Below are 18,495 nucleotides of genomic sequence, written 5' to 3'. Positions count from 1 at the left end.
GGGGCCGAAGTTTCTCGAACGCTACCTCCTGGGTCCAGATACCTGCCTCACCTGCAGTCACACCCTCCTGTCTCTGATCACAGACCAAATTTGAATTACCTAATCTGAGGGATGTGACCGCCTCCTGGAGCAAAGTGTCCAGGAAACTTCCCCCTCCCTGATGTGGCACAATGTTTGCAGCTCAGACTCCAGCTCCTCAACTCGGATCCGAAGTTCCTCGAGCCGCAAACACTTTCCAGATGTGTATGCTCTGGATCACTTCGTGTCCAGCAAAGCCCACATGCTGCAGCAGCAACACATCACCCATCCTGCCATCACTATTATTTTCTTTTCAACATATTAATTAATTATCCCCACTCTTTACATTTTATTATAATTATTGTTTATACACACCAATATCGCTTATACTTAACAAGCTATCTTTAAGAAAAAGAGAAAAAACAGGAGGTCGCAACACAAACTAAAGACCTTACTTTTACTTTAAAGACTAGAAATACTCACCAAGCAGCTGCTCTCCGCGCTTGTTCCCTCTCGCACTCTTTAATGGTCTCACACTCTTCTCTCACTGTTAAAGGCCCCGCTCCTCTCGCACTCTCTCATTGTAAATGACCCTGCTGTTTCTCTCTCACTCTCTCAGTTAAAGGCCCTGCTCCTCTTGCACTCTCTCGTTATAAATGACCATGCTGTTTCTCTCACAACCCCTCACTGTAAATGACCACGCTGTTTCTCTCACACTCTCTTGCTGTAAATGGCTCCGCTGTTTCTCTCTCACTCTCTCATTGTAAATGACCCCATTGTTTCTCTCTCACTCATTTAAAGGCCCTGCTCCTCTCGCACTCTCTCGCTATAAATGACCATGCTGTTTCTCTCTCACTGTAAATGACCACGTGGTTTCTCTCACTCTCTCCCTGTAAATCACCCCGCTGTTTCTCACACACTCTCTTGCTGTAAATGGCCCGCAGTTTCTCTCACACTCTCTTGCTGTAAATGACCACGCTGTTTCTCTCTCACTCTCTCGCTGTAAGTGACCGTGCTGTTTCTCTCTCACTCTCTCCCTGTAAATCAACCCACTGTTTCTCTCACACTCTCTTGCTGTAAGTGGCCCCGCTGTTTCTCTTACACTCTCTCGCTGTAAGTGGCCCCGCTGTTTCTCTCACACTCTCTCGCTGTAAGTGACCATGATGTTTCTCTCTCACTGTCTCCCTGTAAATGGCCCCACTTCTCTCACACTCTCTTGCTGTAAATGGCCCCACTGTTTCTCTCACACTCTCTCGCTGTAAATTACCATGCTGTTTCTCTCTCACTTTCTCCCTGTAAATGACCCCGCATCTCTCACACTCTCTTGCTGTAAATGGCCCTGCCGTTTCTCTCACACTCTCTTGCCATGATCTTATTGAATGGCAGAGCAGGGTCAAGGGGCCAAATGGTCTATTCCTGCTCCAAATTCTTGTGTTCTAGAATTGTTGGACAGTGACAGTACACCAATGACAAGAGATGGAGATTTGATGAGCAATATGGAGGCTAATAGTATGGGGCAGGGACATCTTTCCACTGTCAGGTTCTATCTTGTGGTTCCAAGAAGTTTGAAATAATCATAATATTTTACACAGAAACAGGAACTACGTTGAATGTATTGCTCAAATCTCACCACCTGCTGTGGAATGATAAATTGTTGCCTTGATACACTGTTGTGAAATAGTGAGTGATGTGGCATTCTGGATATACATGTATACGTGCTCTGTGAAGGAATCCATGTAAAGAAATATGGTCATAATGAAGGGTTATAAAGGTAAAAGAGTTATTTTGTATAAATGAGAGCTTAAAGAATTTAAAAGTATTCATTTTTTAGAATGGCAAATGCTGTTTACAAGTCTAACTACACATCCTGGCATAGACAAACTTATGTCTTCTTAACAGCAATGAGGATCCACTGATGAGAAAGGACACACACCAAAAAATTATACACAAATGCATCTTCTTTTCTTATGTCAGGAAGACAGCATAGTTTAGGAATTGATAAGGAAACCACACTTGGCTAGAACCTAGAATCAGGAAAGTGTCAGCTACATCCTTTTATAGGAAGGGGAGAAAGGTTTAGCTATTTTTAATAGCTGGGAGTTAAGTGAGGATGATGATAAAACACAGACAAGGTCTTAACTAAGATTCTATTTTATTTTTGTGTTTTTAAATGACTTTAACTTAAAAAGCATCGACATTTTCTCAGAGCCATGGGCAAGACTGAAGTTTAACTAAGTACTGTTGATATTTTAACTTTTCTCCAGGTTTCCTTTAGTCAGAAAAGAAGAAAATTGCAAATGCCGGAAAACTCAAACACAAATTGAAAATGCCAGAAACACTTAAAAAGTCAGGCACCATCTGTAAATCATTGAATTTTACAACTTGGAATGGCATTTGGTCAATCGTGGCTTTGCTGACTCATAAAAGAGCTGTCCAAATAGTCTCATTACTATGCTTTTTCCAGAGCCTTGCAAATATTTCATTTTCAAATATATATCTAGTTCCCTTTTAAAGGTCCATCACCCTTTCCGACAGCACAGTGCGGATGATAACATCTGAACTGTGTTAAAAAAAATCTCATGTCTCACTGGTTCTTTTAAATCGATGTCCTCTGGTTATTGATCCTTCTGCCAATGGAAACAGTTTTATCTATTTATTCTATCAAAATCCAGCATAATTTTGAACATTTCTATTAAATGTCCCCTTAATCTGCTCCACTCTTAAAGGAGAACAACTTCAGCTTCTCGAGTATCTTCACATAACTATGGGTCTCTCATCACTGAAATCATTTTGGTAAATCTCCTCTACATCCTCTCCATGGAAAGTCTTGACATCCTTCCTAATCCTTTCAGAATTGGACAAAACAATGTGGCTGAGACCTAATCAATGATTTATAAAGATTTAATAAAGAAAAGGAAAAATGTTTCAAGTCTTTCCCTTCATCAGGACATTAAAAAAATTACAGAGAAATAGCTTATAAGGAACAAAGTGGGGTGAAAAAGGAACCACATACACGAGAAAAATATAATGAATTGCAAAGTGATTAGGTAGAGAACAAGTGATGGGTAACTGACAGAAGGAATAATGGCATCAGCCAAAAATAAAACTTGAAGGCAAAAAGGCAGTCCAGGGAATTTGTGAATGTTTAAATCAAGTTAGCTAAATTGGAGAGAAGGAACATGAAAACCTGGCAAACCAGGCTCCAGTTGTTCAGTGAAAGAAAAAAAAAAGCAGGCCAACACCAGGAACCACTCGCTTGGCAACTGAAAATTCCATCTGAAACATTAACCCTTAAGCTTGAGAGGCACCCCATCTTTCTACTTGGTGCCTGACCTTAATATTGACTTCAGACCTTAAACTTAGCTCTGATTTTCATATGCCTGAAATATTAACATTTTACTTTCCTTACAGACGTTTGTTAGGGTATCAGCAGCTTTGTCTGGTGTAGATAGGGGAATTCACCCCTCTAAGTGCATGAAGTCTGGAATGGAAGAGGCAGATGATCCTAAGAGGACAATGGCTCTGAAGGAGCAGCAAGACTGAGTATAACACATCCAGGGCACCCACCTGACCATAGGAACATAGGACTTAGGGGCAGGAATGGCCCTTTGAACCTACACCACCATTCAATAAGATCATGGCTGATCTAGTTGTGGTCTCAGTTCCACTTTCCTGTCTGCCCCCCATAACCCTTGGCTCCCTTGTCTATCAAAAATCTAACTCTGCCTTTAATAAATTCAATGACCTAGCTTTCACTGCTTTCTGGGGAAGAGAATTACCACTAGTAATCTTCTGAGAGAAAAATATTTTCCTCATCTCAGTTTTAAAAGGGAGACCTCTTATTCTTAAACTGTGTCCCTTAGTTCTATTCTCTCCCATGAGTGGAAACATCCTCCTGGTCTGGATCTTATATGTTTCAATAAGATCGCCTCTCAGTCTTCTAAACTACAATGGGTATAGGCTCAAACAGTTCAACCTTTCCTCATAGGATAAGCCCGTCATCCCTTCATCGGGAACGAATTGAATGGCACTGCTTCTAGTGCAATTGTATCCTTTCTCAAATAAAGAGACCAAAACTGTGTGCTCTATATAGCTGCAGTAAAATGTCCCTACTTTTATTCCATTCTTCTTGCAATAAACAACAACATTTCATTTGCCTTCCTAATTACTTGCCTGCATACTAACTTTTTGTGACTCATGTACCAGGACACCCAGATCCCTCTGTACCAATGAGTTCTGCAATCTCTCTCCATTTAAATAGTATACTGCTTTTCCATTCTTCCTACCAAATTGGACAAATCCACATTTTCCCATATTATACTCCATCTGCCAAATCTTTGCCCACTGTTATGATATGGCAGGTGGTAACTGTCGGGCTGACTAAATCCCAAAGGGAAACTTGGTCAAGCTACCACAACGATTTGCAATTAGTATTTTCATTATGGGAAGGTATGTGTACTGATGTCAGAAGTAAAGATTCCACTACCACTTTTGAAGATTTTCAATATTAAGTTAAAACATTTATTAACAGAAGAAAACAGTTACATGGTTAAATTTAGTCTTACAACATTTGCCAAAAGGTTTTGATTTAGCTAGACTCACAAATAAACACCACTTTTCCAGGCAACAGTCCCTCTAGATTCTTAATCTATAGAACATCCAGTAATATTACCACAAGGCACCCACTGTTGCTACAGGGGAGATATTTCACAAGCTTCTCTCTCCCTCCCACTTGATAATAGGAATCCAAGGCCTGTGACAAAACCTTGCTTTCTTAAACAATCAGACACTTCTCTGGGATGGCTAGAAGTTGCTTCCTTCAGAGGACTGTGCTCACACAGCACACTCTTTAAATTCACATGGCCATATACTACTTACAGCATTCAATCTTTCCTTAAACGTATTTGTTTCCTTTTATCTTCAAACCCACTGTTCTTAACTTTCTTTTGAAAGTTACCTTTCCCAGAATCTAAAAATCTTTCATGTTGTCTTTACGGCCACTACTTTCAGGAGAAATAAACATAATAACTTTATTTTATTCATTTATGATTTTTGCTAGTAGCAAAACTTCCTTTTGTGTCTCTTTGAAATTCAAAAAGCTAAAAATGTACTCCTCATTTATCTCCTAATGCAAATTTCTATTCATGTTGTATTCACATGTATCCCATTTTAGCTTGTTTATCTCCACTTCAAAATGCCTGCTTTTACACCTAACCTTTGATGATTTAAACCTTGCAGCCTGACTGTCATCAGTTTAATTAAATGAATCATACACACAACATACAGACAGTCCCCACAAGCCTGCTTCACAGTATCCCACAGTTATATTTGAAAAGATGATATTTTCTTTACACCACTTACTTACCCTGCCTACCCTTTGCAGACTCTCTACCTCCTCTTAACTACTTATCTTGGTAATATTGGCAAATTTATATAGATCTTATATCTATAGCTGTATATACATTCTGTCCCTTCATCCAAATAATTGATGTAAATTGTAAATAGTCGAGGTCCCGGCACTGATTAAAAAAGACCCGTTTATCCCGACTCTCTGCTTCCTTTTAGCTAACCAATCCTTTATTCAAGCTAATATGTTACCCCTTATACCAAAGCTCCTCTATACAGACCCTGGAGCCAGTTTTGAAAATGCTGGTCAAACGGATAAGTTGGAATGGAAGATTCCGCAAGAAACAGCTCCTCCAATCACAGGCTGTTTCTCTCCCATGTTTGTTGCTGATAGGCTCACAGGGGAGGGGGTCTGGAGGAAGAGAGAGCTGGGGAGTGGGTCTGGCAGAACAGAGAGTCAGGGAGTGGGCTCGGGGGAAGAGAGAGAACTGGGGAGCTGGTCCGGGAGTCAGGCCCAGATGAAAAGAGTGCCGGAGCCATGGGGTGGAGATGCCGGCTGCGAGGCCCGAGATGCTGCAGAGCCACAGGGTGGGGGGAGAGGCTGATTGCCGTGTTTGAGAGATTGAGAGTGAGTGAGTGTGTGAGGGAGTGAGTGCTTGTTGGACTGAGAGTGAGTGAGAGAGTGTGTGTGGGAGTGAGTGAGAGTGTTGTTTTATTCATTCATGGGATGTAGGCATCGCTGGTTAGGCCAGCACTTATAGCCCATCTCTAATTGCCTTTGAGAAGGTCATGGTGAGCTGCCTTCATGAACCACTGATGAAGCAGGTAAAGATGGTTGGCTAGGACACCACCCTGAGGAACTCCTGCAGGGATGTCCTGGAACTTGAAACGATTAACTTCCAACAACCAAAATGATCTTCCTTTCTGCTAGGTATGAGTGAAAGTGAGTGAGTGAGATTGAGTGTGTGTGTGGGAATGAGTGAGAGTGGGTGAGTAAATGAGAGTATGTGTGTAGGAATGCAGTGAGTGAGAGAATGAGTGTGTGTGGGGGTGAGTGAGGGAGTGAGAGAGAGAGACTGAGAGAGTGTGATTGTGCGTCTACCTTACTCTTGGTCTCAATTTTCTCATTTACTCTCACCAGCACACACATCAATACACACACACACACACTCACTTGCAGTGGACGAGGGTGAGTGAGCACCCCAAGACTGGTAGTGAGCCTAGCACACACATTCCGACCCTCTCACACTCTGTTCATATTTTATTAATTTTTTTTTAAACTTAACAACTTATTGCTATGGCAATGTTTTATTTTTTCCCAGCAATTGTTTATTTTCTTAATACCTCCATTTTTAAAAAAATTAGTTTAAAGTTGTGCTGAACCTAATCTTTCCAAAATTTGCTCATCAGTCCCTTGAGGGAAAAAAATGGAAATGTGCCACCTCCACCCCCCCCAAGCAAAAAGTTTGGACAAGCCCATGCAGGGCGCACCATATGCCCTTATCTTACCTTTGATGTGGCATCTTATCAAATGCCTTTTGGAAATCTGAGTATATCACATCTACAGGTTCTCCTTTATCTACCTGGCTTATTACTTCCTCAAACAACTCTAATTAGCTAATTAAATACGATTTCCCTTTCACAAATCCATGGTAACTCTGCCTGATCACATAATGACCAAGTGGAATTGCGACCAGTCACCTTGGGAAAGATTGGATCTTACACAGCATGATCCCACACTTAGCAATCAAGCCCAGTCACAGAAATGCTGTTGCTTCCACGACTTTCGCAACATTGTTGCATCTAACCCGTGGCAAAAGGAAAGCACCTGAAGAAGAAATTTATTTAGAGGTGTTGCAATAACGACTTGTTCAATTAAAATTACAGTACAGAGCACTTTGAAACAACTTTGTCAAGAGGAGGAGAAGAAAGATTAGAATCTTGCCTTCGAGCCAACACTAAGAGGCCAAATCACAACGTCCACCAGAAGCTGCGGACTGAGCTGAGAGGCGGGGCCGAGGGGCCGGGGCGGGACCAGGTTCAGCGCAGGGCAGTGGGCGGTGCAGGGCCGAGCGGAGGAGGCGGGGCTTGATCTGGTAGTGACTGGCGGTTGGTTGTTTTGGCGGCGGCCGCCGAGATTTGAAGGCGCGCGGAGGTTCGGAGCCGATAGCGATGGTCAAGCGCGCGGTGCCGCGGAGGAGCCTCCAGTCAGTGCTGAAAAAACACAAACCGCATTTGCGGCTCAGCAAGGATATCCACATCATGGTGAGCCTTTCTATCCTAAACCTCTCCTCTCCCAGTGTCAGCACCGGGCCTGGGCCCGGAACCGTGTTTTAACCCGGCGGGCCTATGATTCCTCCCTTCTCAAAACTCTGCCCCAGTGACCTGAGCTAACAGTATAGTGACTGGGAGTAACCGCCTCCTCCAAACCTCTTGGTGGCGGCAGTTTCTGCTCATTGTCTTTGGCGACCTGTTTCTGATGGCCCAACAAGGGTTTCCTTTGCCCAACCCCCGAATCACCCCAGCAACGGTCTCCTTTCAGGGTGCCACTGTATGGTATGTTTCTTATTCATTCAGGGGATGTGAGCCTCACTGGCTCGGCCAGCATTTATTGGCCATCTCTAGTTGCCCTGGAGAAGGTGGTGGTGAGCTGCTGCCTTGAACCGCTGTTGTCCACTGGTTTAGGTACACCCACAGTGCTGTTAGGGAGGGAGTCCTAGAACTTTTGGCGATATATTTCCAAGTCAGGATGGTGAATGCCTTGGAGGGGAACTCCCAGGTTGCGGTGTTCCTATCTATCTGCTGCCCTTGTCCTTCTAGATGGTAGTGGTCGTGGGTTTAGAAGGTGCTGTCTAAGGAGCCTTGGTAAGTTCCTGCAGTGCATCTTGTAATTGTTACGTACTGCTGCTATAGTGTGTCAGTAGTGGAGGGGGCGAATGTTTGTGGATGATGTACCAATCAATTGGGCTGCTCTGTCCTAGATGATGTGAAGTTTCTTGTGTTATGGGAACTGCACTCACCCAGGCAAGTGGAGAGTTTTCTATCACCCTCCTGACTTGTGCCTTGTAGATGGTGGACAGGCTTTGAGTCAGGAGGTGAGTGAGTCGTCACACCAGTCATAGCCTCTGACCTGCTCTTGTGGCCACAGTATTTATATGGCTAGTCCAGTTCAGTTTCTGGTCAATGGTAACCCCTAGGATGTTGATAGTGGAGGATTCAGTGGTGGTAATGCCATTGAACATTAAGGGGTGAAGGTTGGATTCTTTCTTGTTGGAGATGGGTATTGCCTGGCATTTGTGTGGTGTCACTGTTATTTGCCACTTGTCTGCTCAAGCCTGGATATTACCCAGGTCTTGCTGCATTTTGACATGGACTCCTTCAGTATCTGTTGACTTTGCAATCATCAGCAAAAATCCCCACTTCTGATGGAAGGAAGGTCATTGATGAGGCAGATGACGACGGTTGGGCCAAGGACACTACCCTGAAGAACTCCTGCAGTGATGGGGGAGGCAATGGCATAGTAGCATTGTTGCTGGGCTAGTAATTCAGAGACCCAGGGTAATGCTCTGGGGACCCAGGTTGGAACCCCTCCATGACAGATGGTGGAATTTGAATTCAATAAAAATCTAATGATGATCATGGAACCAATTTCAATTGTCGTAAAAATGCATCCGGTTCACCAATGTCCTTTAGGGAAGGAAATCTGCCTGGCCTATATGTGACTCCAAACCCACAGCAATGTGGTTGACTCTTAAATGCCCTCTGAAATGGCCTAGCAAGCCGCTCCGTTGTAACAAAATCACAAAAAAGGAATGAAACCAGACGGGCCACCCGGCATTGACCTCGGCACCGGAAACGACAACTGTAACCTTAGCCCTGTTGACCCTGCAGAGTCCTCCTTACTAAACACCATCTGCTGAAATTGGGAGAGATCTCTTAGACTAGTCAAGCAACAGCCTGACATAGTAATCCTCACGGGATCATACCATACAGATAATGCCCCAGACACCAACATCACTGTCCCTGGGTATGTCCTGTCCCACTGGCAGGACAGGCCCAGCAGAGTTGGCAGCGCTGTGGTATATATTCGGGAGGGAGTTGCCCTTGGAGTCCTCAACCTCGACTCCGGATTTCATGATATCTCATGGTGTCAGGTGAAACATGGGCTAGGAAATCTCCTGTTTACCATATACTGCCCTCCCTCAGCTGATGAATCAATACTCCTTCATGTTGAACACCACTTGAAGGGTAGCAAGGGTGCAGAATGTGGGGGACTTCAATGTCCATCACCAAGAATGGCTAGGTAGCACCACTCTTGCCCAAGCTGGTCGAGTCCTGAATGACATTACTGCTAGACTGGGTCTGTGGCAGGTGGTGAGGGAATCAACCAGAGGGAAAAACAAACTTGATCTCATCCTCACCGACCTGCCTGCTGCAGATGCATCTGTCCATGATAGTATCAGTAGGAGTGACCACCGCACAGTCGTTGTGGAGACAAAGTCCTGCCTTCACATTGAGGATACCCCCCATTGTGTTGTGTGGCATTATCACCATGCTAAACGGGATAGATTTTGAACAGACCTAGCAACTCGAGACTGGGTATCCATGAAGTGCTATGAGCCATCAGCAGCAGCAGAATTGTACTCGAACACAATCTGTAACCTCATGGCCTGGCATATCCCCCACTCTACCATTACCATCAAGATGGGGGATCAACCCTGGTTCAATAAAGAGTGCAGGAGGGCATGCCAGGAGCAACACCAGGGGCACCTAGGAATGAGGTGTCAACCTGGTGAAGCTATAACACAAGACTACTTGTATGCCAAACAGCATAAGCAACAAGTGATCCCACAACCAATGGATCAGATCTAAGCTCTGCAGTCCTGCCACATCCAGTCATGAATAGTGGTGGACAATTAACTCATTGGAGGAAGAGGCTCCACAATATCCCCATCCTTAATGATGGAGGAGCCCAGCACATCAGTGCAAAAGATAAGGCTGAAGCATTTGCTACAATCTTCAGTCAGAAGTACCAAGTAGATGATCCATCTCGGCCTCCTCTGGATGTCCCCAGCATCACATGCCAGTCTTCAGCCAATTCAATTAACTCCATATGATACCAAGAAATGGCTAAAGGTACTGGGTGGTGCAAAGCCTCATCGATGTCCTCACATCACCTTCACGGGAAGCATTTGCATATACTGCCCTGGGGGCCCAGATTCGGTCTTTGAATATTCAACCCAGTCTTGCACAGGATACGAGCCAACCTCTATGAGAGCCATACGTGCAAGATATGACCCCTACTTACAGACAAGACACCGTGTGGAGCAGCTGGGACACAGTGTGGACAAGGTTGAATCCATTGTGATGGGTGGGACATTTATGGCACTGCCAGAAGAATACAGGGATTACTTCATCCGTAACCTGCATGATGCCCTCTCTGGGCGCATCTCCAACAACATGGCAGAGGCTGTCAAGTATTCTGAGCGCAGCAATACCAAGTGTGTTGGGATCACCATCGAGACCAGACCACTGAAGTGCCATCTCAGCCCTGATAACGTTCTGACAATAGTACTAAAGGCTTGTGCTCCAGACCTTGTTGTGCCCCTAGCTAGTACAGCTACAACACCGGCATCTACCTGGTTATGTGGAAAATTGCTCAGCCACGTCTTGTACACAAAAAACAGGACAAATCCAACCCAGCCAATTACTGCCCTATCAGCCTATGCTCTATCATTAGTAAAGTAATGGAAGGGGACATCAATAGCGCTATCAAGCGGCACTTGCTTAGCAATAACCTGCTCACAGATGCCCAGTTTGGGTTCTGCCAGGGCCACTCAGCTCTTGACCTTATTTCAGCCTTGGTTCAAACATGGACAAAAGAGCTGATCTCCCAAGGTGAGGTAAGAGTGACTGCCCTTGACATCAAGACAGCATTTGATGGAGTATGGCATCAAAGAGTCCTAGCAAAACTGGAGTCATTGGGAATCAGGGGGAAAACTCTCCACTGGTTGGAATCATACTTAGCACAAAGGGTAGGTGCTAGTGTGGCAGCTGTACTGGAACAGCTTGGCTAGGGTTGCAGCAAGTTCTAGAGCACAAGTCTTCAGTGCTATTGCCAGAATGTTGTCAGGGCCCATAGCCTTTGCAGATCCAGTGCCATCAGCTGTTTCTTGATATCATGTGGAGTTAATCAAATTGGCTGAAGACTGGCATCTGTGACGCTGGGGACCGAAGAAGGAGGCTGAGATGGATCATCCATTCAGCACTTCTGGCTGAAGATTGTTGCAAATGCTTCAGCCTTATCTTTTGCACTGATGTGCTGGGCTTCCCCATCACTGAGGATGGATATTTGTGGAGCCGCCTCCTCCAGTGAGTTGTTTAATTGTCCACCATCATTCTCGACTGGATATGGTAGGACTGCAGAGCTTAGATTTGATCCATTGGCTGTGGAATCGCTTAGCTCTGTCTATTGCTTGCTGCCTATTCTGGTTGTCATGCAATAGTCTTGTGTTGTAGTTTCACCAGGTTGACACCTCATTTTTAGATATGGCTGGTGCTGCTCCTGACATGCCCTCCTGCACTCTTCATTGAATCAGGGTTGATCCCATGGCATGGTGATAATGGTAGAGTGAGGGATATGTTGGGCCATGAGGTTACAGATTGTGGTAGAGTACAATTCTGCTGCTGATGGCCCACCTCATGGATGCCCAGTCTTGAGTTGCTAGGTCTGTTTGAAATCTATCCCATGTAGCATGGTGTTAGTGCCACACAACACAGTGGAGGGAGGTGAAGATGTGACTTCATCTCCACAAGGACTGTCTGCTGGCACACCTACTAATACTGTCACGGACAGATGCATCTGAGGCAGGAACGTTGGTGAGGATGAGGTCAACTTTGTTTTTTCCCCTCTTGGTTCCCTCACCACTTGCTGCAGACTCAGTCTAGTAGCTATGCCCTTTAGGGCTTGGCCAGCTCAGTCAGTAGTAGTGCTACTGAGACATTGAAACCCCCCCATCCAGGGTACATTCTGGCCAAGCAACAACCTGACACAGTCATACTCACAGAACCACACCTTATAAATAATGTCCCAGACGCCACCGTCACCATCCTAGCTATGTCCTATCAAACTAAAAATGGTGTCGAAATAAGGCTTCGAGTACCACCTAAGCACAAGGGGCTGTGTTTTTGGGGGGTGGGAAGTGTTCCTGTTGAGGGGTTTTGGGACCCACCATCACCTCCTTACATAGTTGCTGACTGGGTCACATCAGCAGCTTGGCCAAGCAGCTCGGGGACTCGGGTAATGGGCAGGTAAGGGAGGAGTGGGTTGGGCAAACTTTGGTCAAAGAGATGAGCATTTAAAACAATAATTTGAATTATATAACACTTTTTACATAATGAAATGTCCTAAGGCATTTCACAGGAACGTTGTAGAACAAATTATGATACTGCGCCATTTAAGGAGATGTTCAGAATGCCTTAAAGGAAGAAAGCGAGGTGGAGAGGTGTAGGGAAGGAATTGTAGAGTTCGGGGCCTATGCAACTGAAGGCATGGCTACCAATGGTGGAGCAATTATAATTGCGGATTCATGAGGCGGCAGAATTAGATGAGTGAAGATAACTGAAGATTTTGGGGTTCAAGGAAATAGGGAGGGGCAAGGGCATGGAGGGATTTGAAAACAAGGATGAATTTTAAAAACAAGACTACGTGATCAGGAGCCAATGTGGGTCAGCGTGCACAGGAATAATAGGGGAATGGGACTTACTGCACATAGGTTAAGACATGGGCTACAGAGTTTGGATGACCTCAAGTTTGTGGAGGGTAGAGTGTGAAGACCAGCCAGGAGTCCATTGGAATGGTTTAGAGGTGACAAACACATGGATGAGGGGTTTTAGCAGCAGATGATCTGAGATGGTCAAAGTTAGGTGACATGGAGGTGGAAATAGGTGGTCTTAACAATATGACACCAAGGCTGAGAACAGACTGGCTTAATCTCAGACACTTGCAAGAAATAGAATGGAGTCAGTGGTTAGAGAATGGAGTTTTGAGTGGGGACTGTAAATAATGGCTTCGGTCCAATATTTAATAGAAGGAAATTTTTGCTCTCCCAGTGCAACCAGTGGAGGAGCTGAGAGAAGTGTCGTCAATGTACTGTGAAAACTAATGCTGTGCTTTTGGACGTCGTTGAGGGGCAGCAGTGATATGAGAAATAGGGGGCCAAGAATAGATTTTGGGGGAACACCAGAGGTAACAGTATGGGAACAGAAATAGAAATGATAGATAAGAATGGAACCAGGCAAGAGGTGTAGGCACTTGTGTCAAATACTTCAGGCAAGTCAAGAAGGATGAGTAAGGGAAGTTTACCTTTGTCACAGTCATGTAGGATGTCATTTGTGACTTTGATAAAAGCCGTTTAGGTACTGTGACGGGCAGAAATCAGATTGGAGGGATTCAAATGTACTTTTTGGGGAAAGATGGGAATGGACTTGGAAAGCAACGTAACATTCAAAAACTTTGGAGAGGAAAGGGAGGTAGGAGATGGATCGATAGTTTGCAAAGACAGTGAGGTAAAGGGTGTTTTTTTTTTTGAGGAGGGGTTGATGAAGGCACATTTAAAGGGGAGAAAGACAACACCTGATGAAAAGGAACCATGAGGGCCCCCACGGCTAACATGGGGGCCAGGAGGGGAAGTTGGATGATCATTTTAGTGGGAATAGGATCGAGAGAACTGGAGGTGGGCCTCATGGACAAGATGAGTTCTGAGGAGTGCGTGAAGAAGATAGGAGAGAAACTAGAAAAATATGTGAGTTCAGGGCTAGGACAGGGAGGAGAATTAGAGGAAATTTGGGCTAGTGGAAGGGAGTACCTAGTGCAACAGAGGCAGCTGATTTAAAGTCTTGCTTTTAGTGACGAAGTACATGGGCTCCTCATGTGAGGATGGAGGGTCGAGTGAGAGGGGTTTTAAGACTATTTGCATTTGATAAAGAAAGCTGGGGATTATCTTTGCATCCCAGGATGATCCTGGATAGTGCGCACTTTTAGCAGAGGACAACAGGATCAGATAATGCTTTAAGTGGCCCAGCCGGACCTGGCAGCGGACAGCTAAACCTATTGCCCTCCATATCATTTCAAGTGTGTGTCCCTTGGACTAAAGGGAGCTGAAATGAAGGCAGTACTGGGAGAAGATGCGAGAGAATAATGTTTTTATTGGGGGTTAGGACATCAAAAGTGGAGGTGAGTGTGTTTGAGCAAATCAGCAGCTGCATACATGTAGTGACTAAGTTGGGACTTTGAAAGTGTAGTTGTAAATGAATCGAGGATAGTTTTTTCCGGGGACAGATAGAGAAGGAGGTAGGGTCAGGGTGTGGAAAGGGGATGTGGGTCATAGGAACATAGTATCCATTTATCACATCCTTTTATAATAGATTCTAGCATTTTTCCTACTAATGTAAAGCTAACAGGCCTGTAGTAACCTGTTTTCTCTCTCCCTCGCTTCTTAAATAGTGGGGTGATGTTTGCTATCTTCCAATCTTTAGGAACCATTCCAGAATCTATAGAATTTTGGAAAATGATCACCAATGCATCCACTATCTCTATAGCAACCTCTCTCAACACTGGGATGCAGAATATCAGGTCCCGGGGACTTATCAACTCTTAATCCCGTTAATTTCTCCAATACAACCTTCTTATACAAATTTCCTTCAACTCTGCGCTCCCCCTAGTCTCTTGGATCTCTAAATCTGGGAGATTTCCTGTATCTTCCTCAGTGAAAATGGACACAAAGTAATCATTTAGCTTCTCTGCCATTTCTTTATTCCCCATTATGAATTATCCTGACTCTGCCTGTAATGGACCCACATTTGCCTTAGCCAAGCGCTTCCTTTTTATATACCTATAGAAACTCTTACCTATAGAAATTTTTATGTTTTTGCTAGATTGCATTCATATTCTATTCTCCATTTCTTTACCAGTTTCTTGCTGTATTCTAAAAACCTACCAATCCTCAGGTTTACTACTACTGGCAACTTTATAAGCTTTTTCTTCTAATCTTATACAATCCTTAACTTCCTTTGTCATCCACAGTTGACTGACTTTTTTGGGTTTTTGCATCTTGAAGAAACGTACAGGTGCTGAAAGCTATGTAGTAGTTCTTTGAAAACTATCCACTGTGTATGCATTCTTTTTAATGTACTTGCCCAATCCACCTCAGCCAATTTGTCCCTCATGTCTTCACAATTTCCTTTATTATTCAACTTTAACACCCTTGCTTCACAGTGAACTACCACACTTTCAAACATAATGTAAAATCCTATCATATTGTGGTCACTCATCCCTAAAGGTTCTTTTACAACAAGATTATTAATTAGCCCCTTTTCATTACATAATACTAGATCTAAAATAGCCTGTTCTTTAGTTGGCTACTCAACACTCTGCTCTAGAAAACCATCCCTAGCACACTCCAGAAACTCACCTTCCACAGCATTAGTGCTCAGTTGGTTTACCCAGTCTATATGCAGATTGAAGTCACCCATGATTACTGTATTGTCCATGCTACATGCTTCTCCCATCATCATCATATTAATAACCATGCCCCACATTACCACTACTGTTTGGTGGTCTATAAGCAACTCCAACCAATGTCTGCTGCACTTTGCTGTTTCTTAGCTCCACCCAAATGGATTCCACACATTGTTCTTCTGATCTGAGATCCTTCCTTACTAATGCATTGATCACATCCCTTATTATCAATGCAACTCCACCTCCTTTCCCTTCTTGTCTGCTCGTCCTAAATGTTGAATATTTTTGATTATTCAGTTCCCAGTCTTGGTCACCATGCAGCCATGTTTCTGTAATTGCAATTATATCATACCCATTTACCCCTATTTGTGCCTTTAGGGCATCTACCTTATTGCGAATGCCGTGCGCGTTCAGATAAAGTGCCCCTAAGTTTGTCTTTTTGAGATCATTCTGCATTCGAAGCATACTCAATGCTCTGCTCTGTTTCTCTTGCCTTCTAGTCTCACTACAACTTCCTGTTACCAACTTTACTTTCCTCCAATTTGGGCCACCCCTCAGGTTCCCAGCCCCCCTGACAAACTAGTTTAAACCCACCCCAACAGCACTAGCAAATCTCCCTGCAAGTATATCGGTCCCAGTCCTGCTAAGATGTAACTTGTCCAGGTTGTACTGGTCCCACCTGCCCCAGAACCGGTCCCAATGCCTCAGAAATATGATGTCTTCCCTCCTACACCAGTTCTGCAGCCATGTATTTAATCAATCAATAGGCTCACTAACAGTAGTACTAGGAGTAATCCTGAGATTACTGCTCTTGAGGTCCTGCTTTTTACCTTCCTTCCTAACTCCCTGAAATCTGCTTTCAGGACCTCCTCCCTCTTCCTGCCTATGTCATTGGCACTAATGTGGACCACGACTTCTGGCTGATCCCCTTCCCCATCGAAGAATGTCTAGTAGCCGCTCTGTGACATCCTTGACCCTGGCAGCAGGGAGGCAACATACCACCCTGGACTCGCTTTTACTGCCGCAGAAATGCCTGTCCGATTCCCTGACTATGGAATCCCCTACCTATGTTGCCCTTCCATTCTTCTTCCAACCTCCCCCTGCCCCCAATACAGCTGAGCCGCCTGTGGTGCCACAGGCTTGCCTATGGCTGCACTTCCCTGAGGAACTATCGCCCTCATCAGCATCCAAAATGGAAAACCAATTAGCAAGCAGGATAGACCAGGGGGCTCCTGCACTACCTGCCTGGTTCTCTTAGACTGCCTGGCAGTCACCCATTCTCTCTCTGGCTGTACGTTTCTGACCTGCGATGTGACCACCTCCCTAAACATGCTATCCACATAGTCCTGTACCTTGCAGATGCACAACAGTGTCTCCAGCCACCGCTCAAGTTCTGAAACTCAGAACTCAGGCTTGTGCAGCTGGTGACACTTCCTACAGATGTTTGTCAGGAACACACAGTGCGTCCACAACTTCACACGTACCGCAAAATGTATACTCCACTTGGCCGAGCTGACCTGCCGTCCCATAACTCTAAAAGCTATTTATTGCACTTAGAGTAAATAGAATGAGTAGAATAAATGGCTAATAACTTAACTTTACTACACTTATGTTAACTTTATCTTTCGACTGGCACTTTACAGCCTTCCGGACTGAATATTGAGTTCAACAACTTTAGATAATGAGCTCTCTCCTCCATCCCCACCCCCTTTCCAATCCCCCTTTTTCCAACAATTTTTATATATTTTTCTTTTCCCACCTATTTCCATTATTTTTAAATGTATTTCCATTCATTGTTTTATCTCTACCTTTTAGCCTATTTCGATCCCTTCCCCCACTCCACCCCCAGTAGGGCTATCTGTACTGTTCTGTTGAAGAGTCATACGGACTCAAAACGTTAACTCTTTTCTTCTCCACCGATGCTGCCAGAGCTGCTGAGTTTTTCCAGGTAATTGTTTTTGTTTTGGATTTCCAGCATCCGCAGTTTTTTGTTTTTAACTTTATCTTACTTTGGTTTACTTTATTACTCTAGTTCACTTTGACTTGATTTAACTTTACTTCCCTATTGCTAGTGTTCCTTCCTGAAATCCAAGTAGCTACTACTTTGTAAATGATACGTTTTTCTAGTTTTAAGCTTTTTAAACACATCCCCTAACAGCATCCTCTCACCAACCAATGATCTTACAACTTTCCTGTGATATCACCCCTGGATTTTTTTTTTTCAAACTCGGCCTGCTGCCCGAGTGGGGGGTGTCCCTCTGTCCGGCTGTTTCCGCTCCTGGAAGGTGAGTGAAGACCCTGAGCCTTGTCCTCTATTTGTCCGCTGCCCGAGTAAAGGCATCACTCTTGGGTCCGGCTGTCTTCGCTCCCAGAAGGTCATGAGTGATACAAGGAACTGATCAGAGATGGCCTTATCTGTGGTTGAGACAATTGGACTACCAAGACCATGTGAGATGATAAGATAAAGGGGATGGTCATGAATGTGTTGGGAGTTTACATGAAGGGAAAGATTTAGGGAGTATGAGAGGGCAGTGAATTCGGAGGAGAGAGTTGAAATCACCTGAGGTTGAGTTGTTTGGTGTAGAGGCTGAGGAAGGAAAGCAGTGGAGATA

General features: G+C 44.4%; 1 protein-coding gene across 2 annotated transcripts in view; it reads left to right on the top strand.

Moving 5' to 3' along the window:
* Positions 1–7,448: 7,448 nt before the first annotated feature.
* The window catches only part of cenpw (centromere protein W), a 66,965-nt gene continuing 55,918 nt past the window's right edge, over positions 7,449–18,495 (top strand). For both annotated transcript variants that reach the window (XM_041188307.1, XM_041188308.1), the window contains exon 1: positions 7,449–7,629. In XM_041188307.1, coding sequence (XP_041044241.1) covers positions 7,537–7,629 — 93 coding nt within the window. In that variant the 5' untranslated portion in view covers positions 7,449–7,536. The remainder of the gene's footprint in view (positions 7,630–18,495) is intronic.

The sequence above is a fragment of the Carcharodon carcharias genome, chromosome 5, assembly GCF_017639515.1.
Source record: "Carcharodon carcharias isolate sCarCar2 chromosome 5, sCarCar2.pri, whole genome shotgun sequence".
Classification (NCBI taxonomy): Eukaryota; Metazoa; Chordata; class Chondrichthyes; order Lamniformes; family Lamnidae; genus Carcharodon; species Carcharodon carcharias.
Note: the sequence above shows the minus strand (reverse complement) of the source record. Positions and strands in the feature narration are given on the sequence as shown.